Source organism: Chiloscyllium punctatum, chromosome 32, assembly GCF_047496795.1.
Source record: "Chiloscyllium punctatum isolate Juve2018m chromosome 32, sChiPun1.3, whole genome shotgun sequence".
Classification (NCBI taxonomy): Eukaryota; Metazoa; Chordata; class Chondrichthyes; order Orectolobiformes; family Hemiscylliidae; genus Chiloscyllium; species Chiloscyllium punctatum.
Genome location: NC_092770.1, coordinates 57,088,146 through 57,104,578, shown reverse-complemented (window position 1 = coordinate 57,104,578; position 16,433 = coordinate 57,088,146). Strand labels below are relative to the sequence as shown.

The window sequence follows — 16,433 nt, the reverse complement described above, 5'->3', positions numbered from 1 at the left end:
TGAAGTGTCCATTGTAATAAAGTATAAACCATTTCCTTCTTGTATATAAGTATATACAATATACATATATTCAATTAAAATACGCAGCAGCAAAGAAGTAACACAAACTAACCTGGTCGAGGTCACCCATATTCTGGTCTGAGCATTGCGGGAGTACCTTATTTGAGGCCATAATTTGTGCTCTTCAGCAGGCTAGAAGCCCTAAGAGCAATTTTGAAACAAATACTTCTCAAATAATCAAACTCAAATATTGCCCATACTGGCAAAAAGCTCATTCATTTTAAATGATTAGATTAGATTACTTACAGAGTGGAAACAGGCCCTTCGGCCCAACAAGTCCACACCGCCCCGCCGAAGCGTAACCCACCCATACCCCTACATCTACATCTACATCTACATCTACCCCTTACCTAACACTGCGGGCAATTTAGCATGGCCAATTCACCTCACCTGCACATCTTTGGACTGTGGGAGGAAACCGGAGCACCCAGAGGAAACCCACGCAGACACGGGGAGAACGTGCAAACTCCACACACTCAGTCGCCTGAGGCGGGAATTGAACCCGGGTCTCCGGCGCTGTGAGGCAGCAGTGCTAACCACTGCGCCACCGTGCCGCATGCACCGTGATGCATTAGAGATTCCCTTCCTCCCCATTATTTTCTTGTTTTATATGGAAAAGCCCAGGTATGGGTGAATTTAGCAAACCTATTTTTATAAATCCAGCTTTGCTGGGATGTAATACTCTTTGAAGTTTTGCTACTAAAAAAAACTATATTATCTTAAATTAAGATTAGATTACTTACAGTGTGGAAACAGGCCCTTCGGCCCAACGAGTCTACATCGCCCCGCCAAAGCGCAACCCACCCATACCCCTATATTTACCCCTTACCTAACACTACGGGCAATTTAGCATGGCCAATTCACCTGATCTGCACATCTTTGGACTGTGGGAGGAAACTGGACCACCTGGAGAAAACCCACGCAGACACGGGGAGAACGTGCAAACTCTACACAGTTGCCTGAGGCGGGAATTGAACTCAGGTCTCTGGCGCTGTGAGTCAGCAGTGCTAACCACTGTGCCACCGTGCCATATTAGTTCTGCAATATATTGTATTCTCTTTTTTAACAAAAAACATTAACATTGTGCCCAATTAAATGGCCCGATCTACAGCTTTAGTTAACAGTATTTAGAATTAAATATAGAAACCTGATGGTGATTTCGAGCAGAAAAGTTGGTCATGAATATTCGCTGGAGGGTAATGCTGTTCCCAAATTATGGTAACGTAACACAAAGCTTTCAAACCACACTGAATTTTTTCTAATATTGAGCTAACCCTAGAATTTAGATATTGGTACAATCTTAAAATTATAAACCATCACTGTTCAGTTTTAAATATCTACGTGAAGATAACAGCTCAGCCAGACACTCCTTCTTAAGTCTAACAGCCCAATCCAAAAATAAATCAAATCAATTAGTGTGTATTCGTACAAGCTCCATATACAAAGCAAAGATATTTAGGCTTAGCGTCCATGTATGAAATCAAATCACTTGATAATTCAGTCAGTAGTATACTGTAGTATAAAGTGCCAGTAATTATTTCAGAAATGGAAATTTACAAATTACTTCCAAATTTCAAAACAGTATTGAAAACAATCCAGACACTAAACCCATATGATTACAGTCTGTAAGCAATAGAGAAATCAACCTTTACATTGTGAATTGGCACTGAACAGACAGTATCATTCCCCCGTGACTTTTGCATCTTACCCAGGTCTGGCATACCAATCCATATACTGAGTCTAAACGGGTTTTGCTGGCGACCCAATGGGATCAGAAGTTTGGGGCGTATGGCTGCCTGTTTGGCAGCTGCATATACTTGCCCATTATTTTAGAACCAGTATCAGTTTCATCAGCATGAGCCAGATATCTTGATAACTGTCAGATTGATTGGACAAAATAGCATTACTATAATGCTGCCCCCCCCGGGAGTTAAAAATCTTCAATGTTCCCACGAGGCTCCAAAATTGTGGATCATATTAAAAGCGCAATGAAGAGTCATTGTATATTAGTAGATTTTCCTTTTGACAGGCTGAAAGCCTGTTGATTCCCAACATCAGCTCTGAGGTAACATTAAAGACACATTACTCCCCATTGGCCACATTTCAACAGTTAAAGCAAGGGTCAGGTATTTGCCCCTGGGTTTCATTTTGATGTCTTGTTGCCAGTCTCAAAGGTGAAATGCTGGGGCCTGCCTGTCCCCATCTTCAGGATCCCCTCGGGAAAAGGTTGTCCAGCAGTGGTCATCAGGTAGGTACATGAGGTCGGTTCCAGTCAACCCTATCAGGGCTGGCATACGGCATTTGGGCTTGCGAGGACGCTGAATATAATTTGTTTTACCTGTAACTTGCATCATGGTTCAGTCCGGTTCTGGCCATCCCAATACAAAACCACCACTCACCTCATTTGCGACTGGAAATTCCTGGACTGGTTTGTACTGTTGGTCTGGATCATGTCAGTGACTCCAGCCAGAAAACATTGCAAAAGCATTGGGTTAAATAAGGGTAATTGAGCTTCTTGATTATTGTTCAATTGTTTGTCACTTCCATCAGACAGATAGGCACATCTTTCAGTCTTGAAACACAAGCCATTCGTATTCAGGCTACTCTTAGAATTTTAATAATAATAGATGAAAAGTATAGATGGCATGTCTCTTTTCATTTGTCATCAGTAGGCAAGTTCTTCACTACCAAGTGACTAAATGTAATCATTATGAAGTATTTGAATCTTCATGTAGGCTGATCATGAAAGGTAGTCTGGATGATGATGTAGAGCACTGTCAAGATAGATCCAGGAACAATCAACTGTGGAATGAGCTAGAGAAGAAGCTATTTTAGACTTTGTGTTTCTTTTAATTTATAAAGACAGTGATTATAATTTGGTTAAATGTGATTTAAGCTTGAAACTAACATCCACAAGAAAAGAAACTTACATAGAAACAATAATAATCGCACAGAATGAGGAAAGAGTTGCCGAAAACTGGGACAACTGGGAAGTGGAAAGCCTTCAAAAATGAGGTAACGAGAGGCCAGAGACTGTATGTTCATGTTGGGATGAAAGGCAAGGCTGGTGGTTATAGGGAATGCTGGATGGCTAAAGAGACTGAGGTTGAGCTTTTGTCAAGAAAAAGAAAGAAGCAAATGTCAGGTATTGACGCCGGGGATCAACTGAATCCCTTGAAGATTAGAAAGGCAATAGGAGTATACTTAAGAGGAAAATCAGGAGGGCGAAAAGGTAACATGAGATAGCTTTGGCAAATAGGGTTAAGGAGATTCCAATGGAATTATACAAATATGTGAAGGACAAAAGGGTAACCAGGGTGAAAATAAAGCCCTTTAAAGATCAACAAGGCCGTCTGTGTGTTGAGCTGTTGTAGATGGGGAGAAACTGATTGAGTATTTTGTATCAGTGATTACTTTGGAGAAGGATTTGGAAACTAGAGAATTTAGGAAATAAATAATGACATCTTGAATGATGTTGCTATTACAGAGGAGGTGGTGCTGGACATCTTAAAGAGCATAAAGGAGGATAAATCTCTGTGACCTGATCAGGTTTACCCTAGAACTTTTCAGGAAGCAACAGAAGTGATTACTGGGCCCCTTACTGAAATATTTGTATGATGAATAGCCACAGGTGAAGTGCTGGAAGACTGGAGGTTGGCTAATTTGGTGTGACTATTTAAGAAAGGTGGGAAGTAAAAGCCAGGGAACTATGGACTGGTGAGCCAGTGGTGGGCAAGTTGTTAGAGGGGACCCTGAGGGACATGATTTACAAGTAATTGGAAAGGCAAGGAGTGATTAGGGATAATCCACATGGCTTTCTGCATGCGAAATCATGTCTCACTGACTTGATGGAATCTTTTGAAGAAGTAACAAAGAGGATCGATGAATGCGGAACGATGAATGTGATCTGTACGGACTTCAGTGAGTCATTTGATAAGGGTCCACCTGGTAGGTTGATTAGCTCACGTGGAATACAGCAAGAATTAGCAATTTGGATGCAGAACTGACTCGAAGTAGGAGATGGAGGGTGGTGGTTGAGGGTTGCTTTTCAGACTGGAGGCCTCTGCCCAGCGGCATGCCACAAGGATTAGTGTTGGATCCTCTCCTTTTTGTCACTGATATGCAGGAACTCCCTACTTTTTTGAATGTTCACTTTACGCCACTTCACTTTTATAAAATAACTACATTAGGAGCTGTTTTCACGAATCTGAAGAGGATTTTCTCTTTTACAAAAAATGGCAAAATTTTTCCCATATAAATGATACACCTACGCTTTACGCCACTTCTAGTTAACAAAAACCTTCCTGGGAATGCTTTACTTTCGGATAGCGGGGGATACTTGTAAATGATTTGTATGTGAACATAGGAGGTCTGGTTAGTAAGTTTGCAGTTGACACCAAGATTAGTGGTGTAGTAGACAGTCAAGAACGTTACCACGTATAACAGGATCGTGTTCAAATGGGCAAGTGGGCCAAGGAGTGGCAGATGGACTTTAATTTATATAAATGTGAGGTGCAACATTTTGGAAAGGCAAATCAGGGTAGGATTTATACACTTAATGATAAGGTCCTGGTAAGTGTTCCTGAACAGAGACCTTGCAGTGCAGATTCATAGTTCCTTGAAAGTGGAGTCACAGGTAGATGGGATACTAAAGAAGACATTGCTTGTCTTTATTGAGTAAAGAAGTTGGGAGGTCAAGTTGTGGCTGTACAGGACATTGGTTTGGCTACTTTTGGAATACAGTGTTCAGTTCTGGTGTCTCTGATATAGGAAGGATGTTGTGAAACTTGAAAGGGTTCTGAAAAGATTTACAAGGATGTTGCCAGAGTTGGAGGGTTTAACCTGTTGGGAGTTGCTGAAATGGCTGGGACTGTTTTCCCTGAAGCATTGGAGACTGAGGGGTCAGCTTATAGACATGAATAAAATCATGAGGGAAATATATAGGATGAAGAAAAAAGGTCTTTTCCCCAGTGTCGTGGAATCCAAAACTAGAGGGCACAGTTTTAAGGTGAGAGGAGAAAGATTTAAAAGGGATATGAGGCAACTTTTTCACGCAGAGGGTGGTGGCAAGTACGGACTGATCTACCAGTGGAAGTGGTGGAGGCTAGTACAATTACATTTAAAAAGCATCTGGATGGGTGTTATGAATAGGAAGGGTTAAGAGGGATATGGGTCAAATGCTGGCCAATGGGACTAGACTAATTTAGCATATCTGGTTGTCTCGGACGACTTGGACCAAAGGGTCTGTTTCTATGACTGCGATCGGTTAAATACATAAACAACAGGAAGCCTTTAAAAAAATACTTCAAGATGTTCAATAACAAAATCTCAGTGAGAATGACCCATCCTTAGCTTACCTAGGAAAGCTAATGAATACATTTGAGGAACAGAAGTTTTCCTCATCGCGATGCATGACTTTTGCCCCATCTCATCTCATCTAATGTGATCTTGCCCACCTGTGAGCCTTCAGGGCAGATTGCAAATATAATAGGCAATCTCCATAGATCTGGCACAAGACAACTAGTGAGTGAGTTGCATGCTCTTGTCTGTAACACCGGCAGCTTGAAGCAGGTGAATGTACATTGAGAAGGCATCAAAGGCTGAAACTGACCTAATGGATGCAATATAAAAGGTGAAACTGCAAGTCTGACCTCAGCCGCATGAAAAGTGGCTCAGTGGTTAGCACTGCTGCCTTACAGCACCAGGGTCCTAGGTTCAATTCCAGCCTCAGGTGACTGTCTATGTGGAGTTTGCATGTTCTCCATGTGTCTGTGTGGGTTTCCTCCAGGTGCTCCGGTTTCCTCCCACAGACCAAAGATGTGTAGGTCAGGTGAATTGGCCGTGCTAAATCGCCCTATAGCGTTAGGTCAATTAGTCAGAGAGAAATGGGTCTGGGTGGGTTACTCTTCGGAGGGTCAGCGTGGACTGGTTGAGCTGCTGGGCCTGTTTCCACACTGTCAGGAATCTAATCTTAAAAAAAAGACTTGCACTGATCTAAACTTAATGACTTTATGTAAGGGTTGCAACTTGGTACTTTTTAGTTTCAAAAGCACTTGAAATAATCAGGCTTGCAGTCAGTCAACCAGAAATAATTTCATGCCTTTAGTATGTGACCAGCATCAGAGGATCATTAAAGTGTGTGCCAAATTCTCATGGAACTACCATAATGTGCTCTTTGGTAACCTCAGGTTCCCCAGCTGTTCTTTCTAACAGATAGCTTCAGCACCTCTGACTTGACTGGCTGCTGAGCCCAGTGATTTACCCTACCACAGTAGCACAGGAAAGCTACAAGCTGAACCATCTTTACATCTATGCCAGAATTAAGCAAGCATTTACAAATGGATTTTTTTGCTTCAGTAAGGTGGCTCTCCACCACCTACTCCAAGTAAATAGGGACAAATATCAGCCTTGCAAGTAATTCCATTAAATAAGTTTCCTTAAAGTAACTTGTAAGGATTGTTCATAGCTAAGGCATAGAACTCATCAGAAACCAAAACACAAATTGCTGGAAAAGCTCAACAGGTCTGGCAGCATCTGTGGATAGAAATCAGAATTTGCCATTCAGGTCAGGTGACCTGTCCTCAGAACTGATCGTTGCAGCAGAGACAAGATTAGAATGTTGCTGGAAAAGCACAGCAGGTCAGGCAGCATCTGAGGAGCAGGAAAATCGACATTTCGGGCAGGAGCCTTTCATCAGGATCTGCAGTCCTCACTTTCTCCTGATCATTGCAGCAGTCCACTGATGGCATCTGGCCAACTTAAAAATGTTCCAACTATCTCTACTCTTCCTATGTTAAGCAGTCCTCTATCTATGATCTAGCACCTATAGCTCTGAGCACTTACATATTAATTAACCGTGATGTAATTTAATGGCAGAAGTTTGAAGAACAGAATGGTCTTTCTTCCCCCTTTTTTTTAATCAGTTCTTATTTTCTAAAAAAAATGTTAATGTCTGTTGCTGCTGCAATTGAAGTCAGTAAACTAGGTATTCTGGGATGACCATATGTGCATGGTTCAGTCAACACTTCTCTTTGATGTAGAGGAAGTATAACTGTATCTATCAATTTTAAGAGGGGAAGTGGAGCTATTATTCTAACAATGGACTGGATATTAGAGTAAACATAATGGTGATCAGAAACAAAAACAGAAATTGCTGGAAAAGCTCAACAGGTCTGGCAGCATCTGATTCTGAGAACTATACGTGCACACAGATTTTTGACAGGAAACTTAATTGTTCAGGGACATTGTGTGAAGTTGCTGCACTTACGTATACGCACTAATGTTACCAGAAATTGTTAGATGTATCTATTTTGGTATAAGTACCCTTGTGTGATAAATCTTAGTTTAGATTAGAGTGGTGCTGGAAAAGCACAGCATTTCAGGCAGCATCCAAGGAGCAGTAAAATTGACGTTTCGGGCAAAAGCCCTTCATCAATCTTAGCTATTGTTAAGCAATCTTTCTATAGGACTAAAACTTAACATATACAGAGAGTTTCATCCCTTCAGATTGTTCATTGTTGAAGATCATAAGGAATGCAATTTGTTTTTCCATTTTTCTTTCTGCTGTTCTCTATTTACCTTTATTTCACTTAATGAATTGTTATTGTCAATAACTGCCACCTCCTGGTTCAGTGCTGGCCCTTAAAGAAACTTCATTGTTAGCGAGTTTTGATAAGATTTGTAGCTCAGGGTAAGGTTCTGGATGTAGGTTTGCTCGCTGAGCTGGAAGGTTCGTTCTCAGATGTTTCATCACCCTACTAGGTAACATCTTCAGTGAGCCTCCGAATGAAGCACCGGTATATGTCTGAGTTTCCTTGGGTTGACAATGTCATTTCTTATGGTGATGTCATTTCCCATTCTTTTTCTCAGGGGGTGGTAAATGGGATCAAAAGCAATGCGTTGTTGATAGAGTTCCGATTGGAATGCCATGCTTCTAGGAATTCTCATGCGTATCTCTGTTTGGTTTGTCCTAGGATGGATGTGTTGTCCCAGTCGAAGTGGTGTCCTTCCTCATCTGTATGTAAGGATACTAGTGAGAGTGGGTCATGTTGACAAGTTGATGTTCCTGTATCCTAATGGCAAGTTTTCTGTCTGTTTGTCCAATGTAGTCATCCTAGGACAAGCCAAACAGAGACATGCACGAGAATTCCTAGAAGTATGGCGTTCCAACTGGAACACTATCAACAAACACATTGACTCGGGTCCCATTTATCACTGCCTGAGAAAAAGATTGGGAAATGACATCACCATAGGTAATGATGTCAGCCTAGGAAATGACATCACCAACCCAAGGAAACTCAAACATATAAATAGAAAGCAGGCTACACCACCAATGCTTCATTCAGTGGCTCACTGAAGATGTTACCTAGTATGGTGACAAAATGTCTGAAATTGAGCCTTCCAGCTCAGTGAGCAAACCTACATCCAAAACTTCATTGCGATTGTGAGGACAAATAGTTGATTGCTGTAGTCACATCAGTTCTAAATGCTATGTGGACATGCCATACTCTTTGGATGGTTTTGCACTCAGGGCAATCATAGAATCATACAGTAAATAAGAGGTCCTTAAGACCATCTAGCCTGTATTGGCAAAATATACTTCGACCTGTACTCGTCTCACTTCCTGCACTAAGCCCATTGCTCTGAATGTTATGACATTTAAAGTGTTCATCCAAGTACGTTTTAAAGGTTGTGAGATTTCTTGCTTCAACTACCCTCTCAGGCATTTTGGCCTCGGCCCCCCACAAATTTTGGATGAAAGCGTTTTTCTAGATCCCATCTAAACCTGTTGCCTTTCACTTTAAAATTGTGCCCCCTTGTTAATGACTCTTCAACTAAGGGGCACAGCTGCTTTCTATTCACCCTCTATATGCCCCTCAAAATATTATACACCTTTATAAGGTCCCCAGGCAATGTACTCTACTCCAAAGAAAACAATCCAGGCTTATCCATCTTCTCTTCAAAATTGAAATGCTCAATCCCAGACAATATCCTGCTGAATGTCAGTTGCACTCTGATTCCTGTGTTCTTCTGAGCTTCCTAGTGTCTTGCCATTCATTGAGTACTTGATTGTCTTGTTCCCTTTTTCAAATTGCATCTCCTCACATTTATCAGGGTTAAATTCTAATAGACACTGTTCTGCCCATCTCACCAATCCATTTATATACTTCTGCAACGAAACACCTTCCTCACCGTCAACCACCTGGCCAATCTTTGTGTCAGTTGTAAACTATCACCCGTCCCACATTCTCATCTACGTTTATGCATATTACAAACAAAAAGGGATCAGCACTGATCCCTATGGTATGCCACTACATACCAGGCTCCAGTAATGTAAAAGGCCTTTGAGGTTCAATCTGTCTCCTATCACTAAGCCAATTAATTCTGGTATCCATCAAAAATTTTGAGAAGCAGTTCAAATGTATTGTTCATTCACTGCAAGTAAAATCCATTCGGTATGAGGAATTCTTATAATGCCTCTTGAATTATTAGAAATATCTCTAACTTTATTCTCTTTATATTTTAGGTGTATTAATCACAAGGACTACCCGTTCAAATAAACCTTTAAGCGTACTTAAAGTGGAACATCCTGGTCACGTGTTTGAAAATTTGTGGCTTCTCTATTTATAGACGTAAACAGTAGAATTAATTACTAGGGATCTGAAATTCTCCATTTTTAAAAAACTGTACACTAGCATGATTTACATCCATGGTGAACAACTGAAATATTACATCTCTGTAACTGTACTTTCATATATTTTAGAAGTTACTTGTTCTTAGTATGTTCATTATGCAGACAAACATTTTAGAATGTAATGTTGCAATTCTGCTTGGGTGCCTCATTGTGTTGCTCTGCACATCTGGGAATTGCAGTCACATTGCTCACAATTTCCTGGTGTGAATGGTTGGAGGGTGAAATTCCTGCTGGTGACATCAGCTTGGAGCACTGACCTTTTGTTCTAATTTGTGAAGCACAGCAACCTTCTTGATTTGTGTTATATGTCTTTGTTTATCGCTTGTAAGCCCAATAATAAATATAAAGGACAAAGATTCAAATAAACTTATTATTGGCCCCAAGACAGCATTACATTGAGCAGAGCTTTGTCATTGTGTCAAGGCAGAAACCAATTCCATATTACACCTTAGTGGACAGAATAATTAATTTAAAAATTAGTTATAATAAGTCAGGATTCTTCTAATCTTTGAATATTGTATAACTAAATGGTCGTCATATAGAAATAGGAACTGCTAGAAAGACTCAGCTGGTCAGGCAGCATTTGTGGAAAGAAATACAGTTTATGCCTGAATCTAATATAACTCCTTTTTGGAACTTGAAGAAGAGACTGATTCAGTTTCAAAGTGATGGAGATATTGGTTGGAGAGCAGGGTTTTGATAAGGACCGAAGGCTGTGGGCTTAATTTTGCTGGCCCAGATGGTGTAGGTGGCACCAGGCTGAAAATTAGGGCAGGGTCACATTTTAAAGAGATACCTGATTCATTACCACCTTTTGAGGGAAATTCCTAGGGACAGACATGGGGGTTAAAATCACAGATCACTCCAATGACACAGTCAGTAGCCCCAAGCACTTCTGTCCAATGGTTACAGGATTTTCCTGACATTAGATCAGCAGAACCTGACTGTTCTTGATATGATTTTCTACTCTGGAGTTGTGGGTGCTGAGATGGCCCAAAGTGCAATGTAGGATCTACACATCCTAACACATGTGGGGTTTGAAGAGGAGTTGGGTAGAATGTTTGGATTTCCTCATGCTCCTTCTATTGTTTGCATTTGACCTCCACCTGGACTTTTCATGGATGCTTGAGATAGCTGACAGCTTCATGAAAGTTTCTGAATTCAAGCAGTCCAGGGTTCCTTGATGTGCTCCATTCAACAATACTAACTGCTTCTGTATCCTTGATGACAGCCATTTAGTTCTTAGCTCTCAATGGGATAGGTCATTGCTTGTGTACGTTTTGAACTATAATTTAACTCAAGTCCCATTGTCTGTGGCCTGAATGGTTAAAGTGCAATCTGGTGAGTATCTCTCCTTACAGAGGCAGCAACTTTACTGGCATATACTGATGCTTGTTTCCAGGTTTGACTTGGGGCATGCAATCTACACTCCGTCTCTGAGTCTCTCCAACATCTCTGGTGTCTTCTCAATCAAGTCTGACTCAATTGCAGACTTTATGACCTTCTATTTCAAATTTACCATGGTTTTGGCCACTGAAAACTATTACTTATTAATTCAAATGTACTGAGGGTTGTGGCTTGGAAAATGATATTATTCTGATTGACTTAGGTGGGGCTGATTTCTATTGGTTCAAGATGTAGTAGGTGAGGCATCTAAACTTAGGGCTTGGATTAGTACCTGGGAGAATGATGTTATTGATATCACTGAGACTTGGTTGAGGGAAGGACATGCTGGGTAACTAAATATCCCAGAATATTGATGCTTCAGGTGGGATAGAGAGGAAGGTAAATGGGGTGGAGGAGTTATATTGTTGGTCAGAGAGGATATGATAGCTGTACTGAGGGAGGATATTATGGAGCACTTGATCAGTGAGGCAGTATTAGCAGAGCTCAGAAATAGCCCCAAGTGCTGGGGCTGTACTACAGGTAATCCCAACAGTGATCTTGAGATCGAGGTACAGATTATGGAAACAGATTATGGAAAGATATAGGAGGTGGTGATAGGAGATTTTAATTTTCCCAACATTGATTGGGATTCACTAAGTGTTAGAGGTCTAAATGGAGCAGGGTTTGTAAGGGGCATCCTGGAGGGGTTTCTAGAGCAGCATGTAAATAGTCCAACCCAGGCAGGGGCCATACTGGACCTGGTGTTGGGGAATGAGCCTGGCAGATGGTAAAACTTTTAGCAGGAGATTCCTTTGGGAATAGTGATCACAATTCCATACATTTTGGAATACTCATGGACAAAGACGAGAGTGATCCTAAAGGAAGAGTGAGGGAGGATTACAGATGCTGGAGATCAGAGTCAAGAGTGTGGTGCTGGAGAAACATCAGGATTAAAGGCTTATGCCCAAAACATCAATTCTCCTGCTCCTCGGATGCTGTCTGACCTGCTGTGCTTTTCTAGCACCACATCTAAAGGAAGATGGGGGAAAGGCCAGCTGTACCAAAATTTGGCAGAAGCTGAGGCATTTAGATTGGGAGCAACTGGTTGAAGGTAAATCCACATTCGAGGCCGATTAGAGTGTAGGAGAGACATGCTCCTGTGAAAATGAGGGATAGAATTGGCAAGATTAGGGAACCATGAATGACAGGTAAAATTGAAAGACTAGCTAAGAAAAAATAGGAAGCATACATAAGGTCTAGGCAACTGAAGACAGAAAAGCTTTGGTTCCCGATATTCTTCCAATCTGAAACAAAGAATTTAGAGGGCTAAAAGCGGTTATGAGATATCTTTAGCAAATGGGGTTAAGGAAAATCCCAAAGCCTTTTATTCATATATAAGGAGCAAGAGGCTAACTAGAGAAAGGATTGGCCCACTCAAGGACAAAAGAGGAAAGTTATATGTGGAGTCAGAGAAAATGGGTGAGATTCTTAATGAGTATTTTGCTTCAGTACTCACCAAGGGGGTGGACATGATAGATGTTGAGCTGTTTGATTAGAGTCTAGATTAGAGTGGTGCTGGAAAAGCACAGCAGGTCAGGCATCCGAGGAGCAGAAAAAGCGATGTTTCGGGCAAAGGATGAAGGGCTTTTACCCAAAACATTGATTTTCCTGCTCCTCGGATGCTACCTGACCTGCTGTGCTTTTCCAGCACCACTCTAATCTAGACACTGATCTATAGAACATAGAAAAATACAGCGCAGTACAGGCCCTTTGGCCCTCGATGTTGCGCCGATCCAAGCCCACCTAACCTACACTAGCCCACTGTCCTCCATATGCCTATCCAAAGCCCGTTTTAATGCCCATAAAGAGGGAGAGTCCACCACTGCTACTGGCAGGGCATTCCATGAACTCACGACTCGCTGAGTAAAGAATCTACCCCTAACATCTGTCCTATACCTTCCACCCCTTAATTTAAAGCTATCTCCAACATCTGCAGTCCTCACTTTCACAAAGCTATTTGATTATTCTAGGTCAAGTTGACATAAGGAGAGAGGAAGTTTAGGGCATTCTAAAAGGCATTAAGGTGGACAAGTCCCAGGTCCAGATGGATCTATCCCAGATTACTGAGGAAAGCGAGAGAGGAAATCACTGGAGTCTTAACAGGTATCTTTGCAATATCTTTGAATACGGGTGAGGTCCCAGAAGACTGGAGAGTTGCTAATGTCGGCCCCTTGTTTAAGAAGGGGAGCAGAGATAATCCAGGTAATTATAGACCAGTGAGCCTGACATTAGTGATCGGGAAGCTGAAGTAGAATATATTTAGGGATAGGATCTCTTTCCATTTGGAAGAAAATGGGCTTATCAGTGATAGGCAACATGGTTTTGTGCATGTCTTATCAACTTAATAAAATTCTTTGAAGACTTTGGTTCGGCCATGTTTGGAATACTGCGTGCAGTTCTGGTCGCCACATTACCAAAAGGATGTGGATGCTTTGGAGAGGGTATAGAGGAGGTTCACTAGGACATTCCTGGAATGGTGGGCATTCTGTATGAAGAGGGGTTGAGTAGATAAGGATTGTTTTCATTAGAAAGACAGAGATCAAGGAGTGATCTGATTGAGGTCTACAAAATAATGAGAGGTATAGACAAAGTGGGCAAGAAGCTTCTTCCCAGAGTGGGAGACTCAATTACTAGGGGTGACGAGTCCCAAGTGAGAGGGGAGATATGTGTGGAAAGTTCTTTGTGCAAAGGGTGGTGGTGCATGGAACTCCTTGCCAGTGGAGGTGGTAGAGACAGACATGCTCGTGTCATTTCGTTAAAAATCACACAACACCAGGTTATAGTCCAACCAGTTTAATTGGAAGCACTAGCTTTCGGAGCGACGCTCCTTCATCAGGTGGTTGTGGAGGACACCTGACACCACAACCGCCTGATGAAGGAGCATCGCTCCAAAAGCTAGTGTGCTTCCAATTAAACCGGTTGGACTATAACCCGGTGTTGTGTGATTTTTAACATTGTGCACCTCAGTCCAACACCAACATCTCCAAATAGTGTCATTTAAGTTGCGTCTAAACAGATTCATGAATGAGCAGGGACCAAAGGAATACAGAACCATAGAAAATAGATGGGAGATTTGGATAAGGATCTGGTTTGGCACAGGCTTGGAAGGTCAAAGGGCCTGTTCCTGCATTGTAATTTTCTTTGTGTGTGAGATCAATCTAAGATTGACCGTAAAGATATGGTTAAATTTTGTCACTTCCTATTATTGCCTGATTGGATCCTTACAGTGTCAATTGTCCATTGCTTTATTGATCCATCAACATTATTGTTTGTTTTTTGTTACTTTTATAATCCTTTGCTGAGGTAAGAATGTATTTTATGATATTTCCTTTGCTCATTTGTTGAAGATGGGAAGTTGGATGCTGCAATTTTCTTGCATTGAAAAATTGAGCACAAGAGAGTTAGTTTTTGCTTAATTGGTGTTTACTTATTTAAGCAAAACTCACAATTTTGCTTAAATAAGCTAAACTCTATGAAGCTAATATAGAAGATCATAAATTAATATTAAAGATAAATTAAAAGATAGATGGGGAAATATTTGACAAAGAGTATATATTTTCTAATCAACTTATTCATGGGAAATGCAGGGATAGGGTAGGAGGATGGATCTGAGTGGATTCCTCTTCAGTGGGTTGGTGTGGACTTGTTGGAGAATGGCCTGTTTCCAACATAGGTGGGACTTGACCGCAGATGTCCTGGTCTAGAGGTAGGGACACTACTTCAGCACCAAATGAACCCTTTACAAATGTCTAATGTTCATACATATATAATAAAGTGTATAAATGGTGAGGCCATTCATAGCATGGCAGTGTGTCAGCACAAAAAGGCAAGTCAAATTGCAATACTGAGAGCCTTTAGGCTTTGGTTGAAGTGCCAGTGCACTAAAAGGCAGGGCATGGCTAAGTAGGGCAGCAATGATGCAAGCATGCAGGTAGATCGACATGCTGCAAACTGATTGAATGCTAAGAAGGCAAGTGAGCATCCCTGAGTTATAGCCTTACCCAATGTGTAATCTGGTTGGCTACCTCTGTACAAAATATCCTTGCATCAGCTTTGTAATACTAGTGTAGGTTTAAAATTCATAAATGTGCTGCAAGTAGATTGCAGAAGTGCTGTGAGATTGCGAAGCTGGCAATTGTCAGATGTCAGTGTCATCCTTGATGTGTGCGTGTAGCTAGAGCCTGGAATTTGCCAGCCTGGAAATGCAAGCATTAAGCATGCATTCTTATTGAGTAATGTCACCTTCTTGTTCACTGTCAGCAAATGGTCAGATGTATATTATTGAGGCAATTAATAATGACAATGAGCAAATGGGACAGCACGGTGGTTCAGTGGTTAGCACTGCTGCCTCACAGTGCCAGGGACCTGGGTTCGATTCCAGCCTGGGATGACTGCCTGTGTGGAGTTTGCACATTCTCCCCCTGTCTGGATGGGTTTCCTCCGGGGTCCGGTTTCCTCCCAAGGTCCAAAAATGTGCAGAACAGGTGAATTGGCCATGCCAAGTTGTCCATCATGTTCAGGGAAGTCTCGGTGAGATGCATTAGTCTGGGGAAATGTAGGATAATGGATCTGGATGGGATATTCTTCGGAGGATCGGTGTGGACTTGTTAGGCCAAAGGGCCTATTTCCACACTGTAGGAATTCAAATTCTAATTCACATTAATAGCCATTTTGCCAGAGAAAAGCGAGAATCTTGTCTCAATGCCTGAAACATAGCTGTTAAATGCTAGTTGCTCCCAACACTGAATATGGTCTTGTTGGACATCTTCAGTTATTTTCCCCGATTTCTCTCAAAGTTCATATCCTTCAGGCCATTTAAAATTTTGTCCAATAAATAAAAACAAAGTTAATCTACACATGGCTGCGATATATTTTCCCTCTGTTCCCACAGTGAAAAAAGGAGCCTACCTTTACTAGTAATATCAGAGCTTTCTGATGAGGTGAGGTGAGAGAGTGAGTTCATCAATATTGAAAGTGTCAAGTTCTTGCAATCTGACTGAGATGGAAATAAATGAAATAGGGCCCTCTCAACATTAATCATTTGAGCATCACCTTCATTTTGTTTGCAATCCCATCTCTTCAGCATGTGAAGCTAATTAAAGAAGCACGAAAGTCTGCATAGACAAAATAATTGTGAACTCAATAAATGTACTTTGCATAATTACAACTAGAGTAAGTTGATCCTAAATCATAAGTCTCCTTCCTAACACTTGAGAGAGAGGTTGTTTTGATT

General features: G+C 41.3%; 1 protein-coding gene across 1 annotated transcript in view; it reads left to right on the top strand.

Moving 5' to 3' along the window:
- LOC140457803 (aldo-keto reductase family 1 member B1-like) overlaps nt 1-10,001 on the top strand; it is a 65,622-nt gene extending 55,621 nt beyond the window's left edge. The window contains exon 10 of the mRNA XM_072551424.1: nt 9,587-10,001. Within this exon, the coding sequence (XP_072407525.1) occupies nt 9,587-9,620 (34 nt within the window). The 3' untranslated portion in view covers nt 9,621-10,001. The remainder of the gene's footprint in view (nt 1-9,586) is intronic.
- The last annotated feature ends 6,432 nt before the right edge of the window (nt 10,002-16,433 follow it).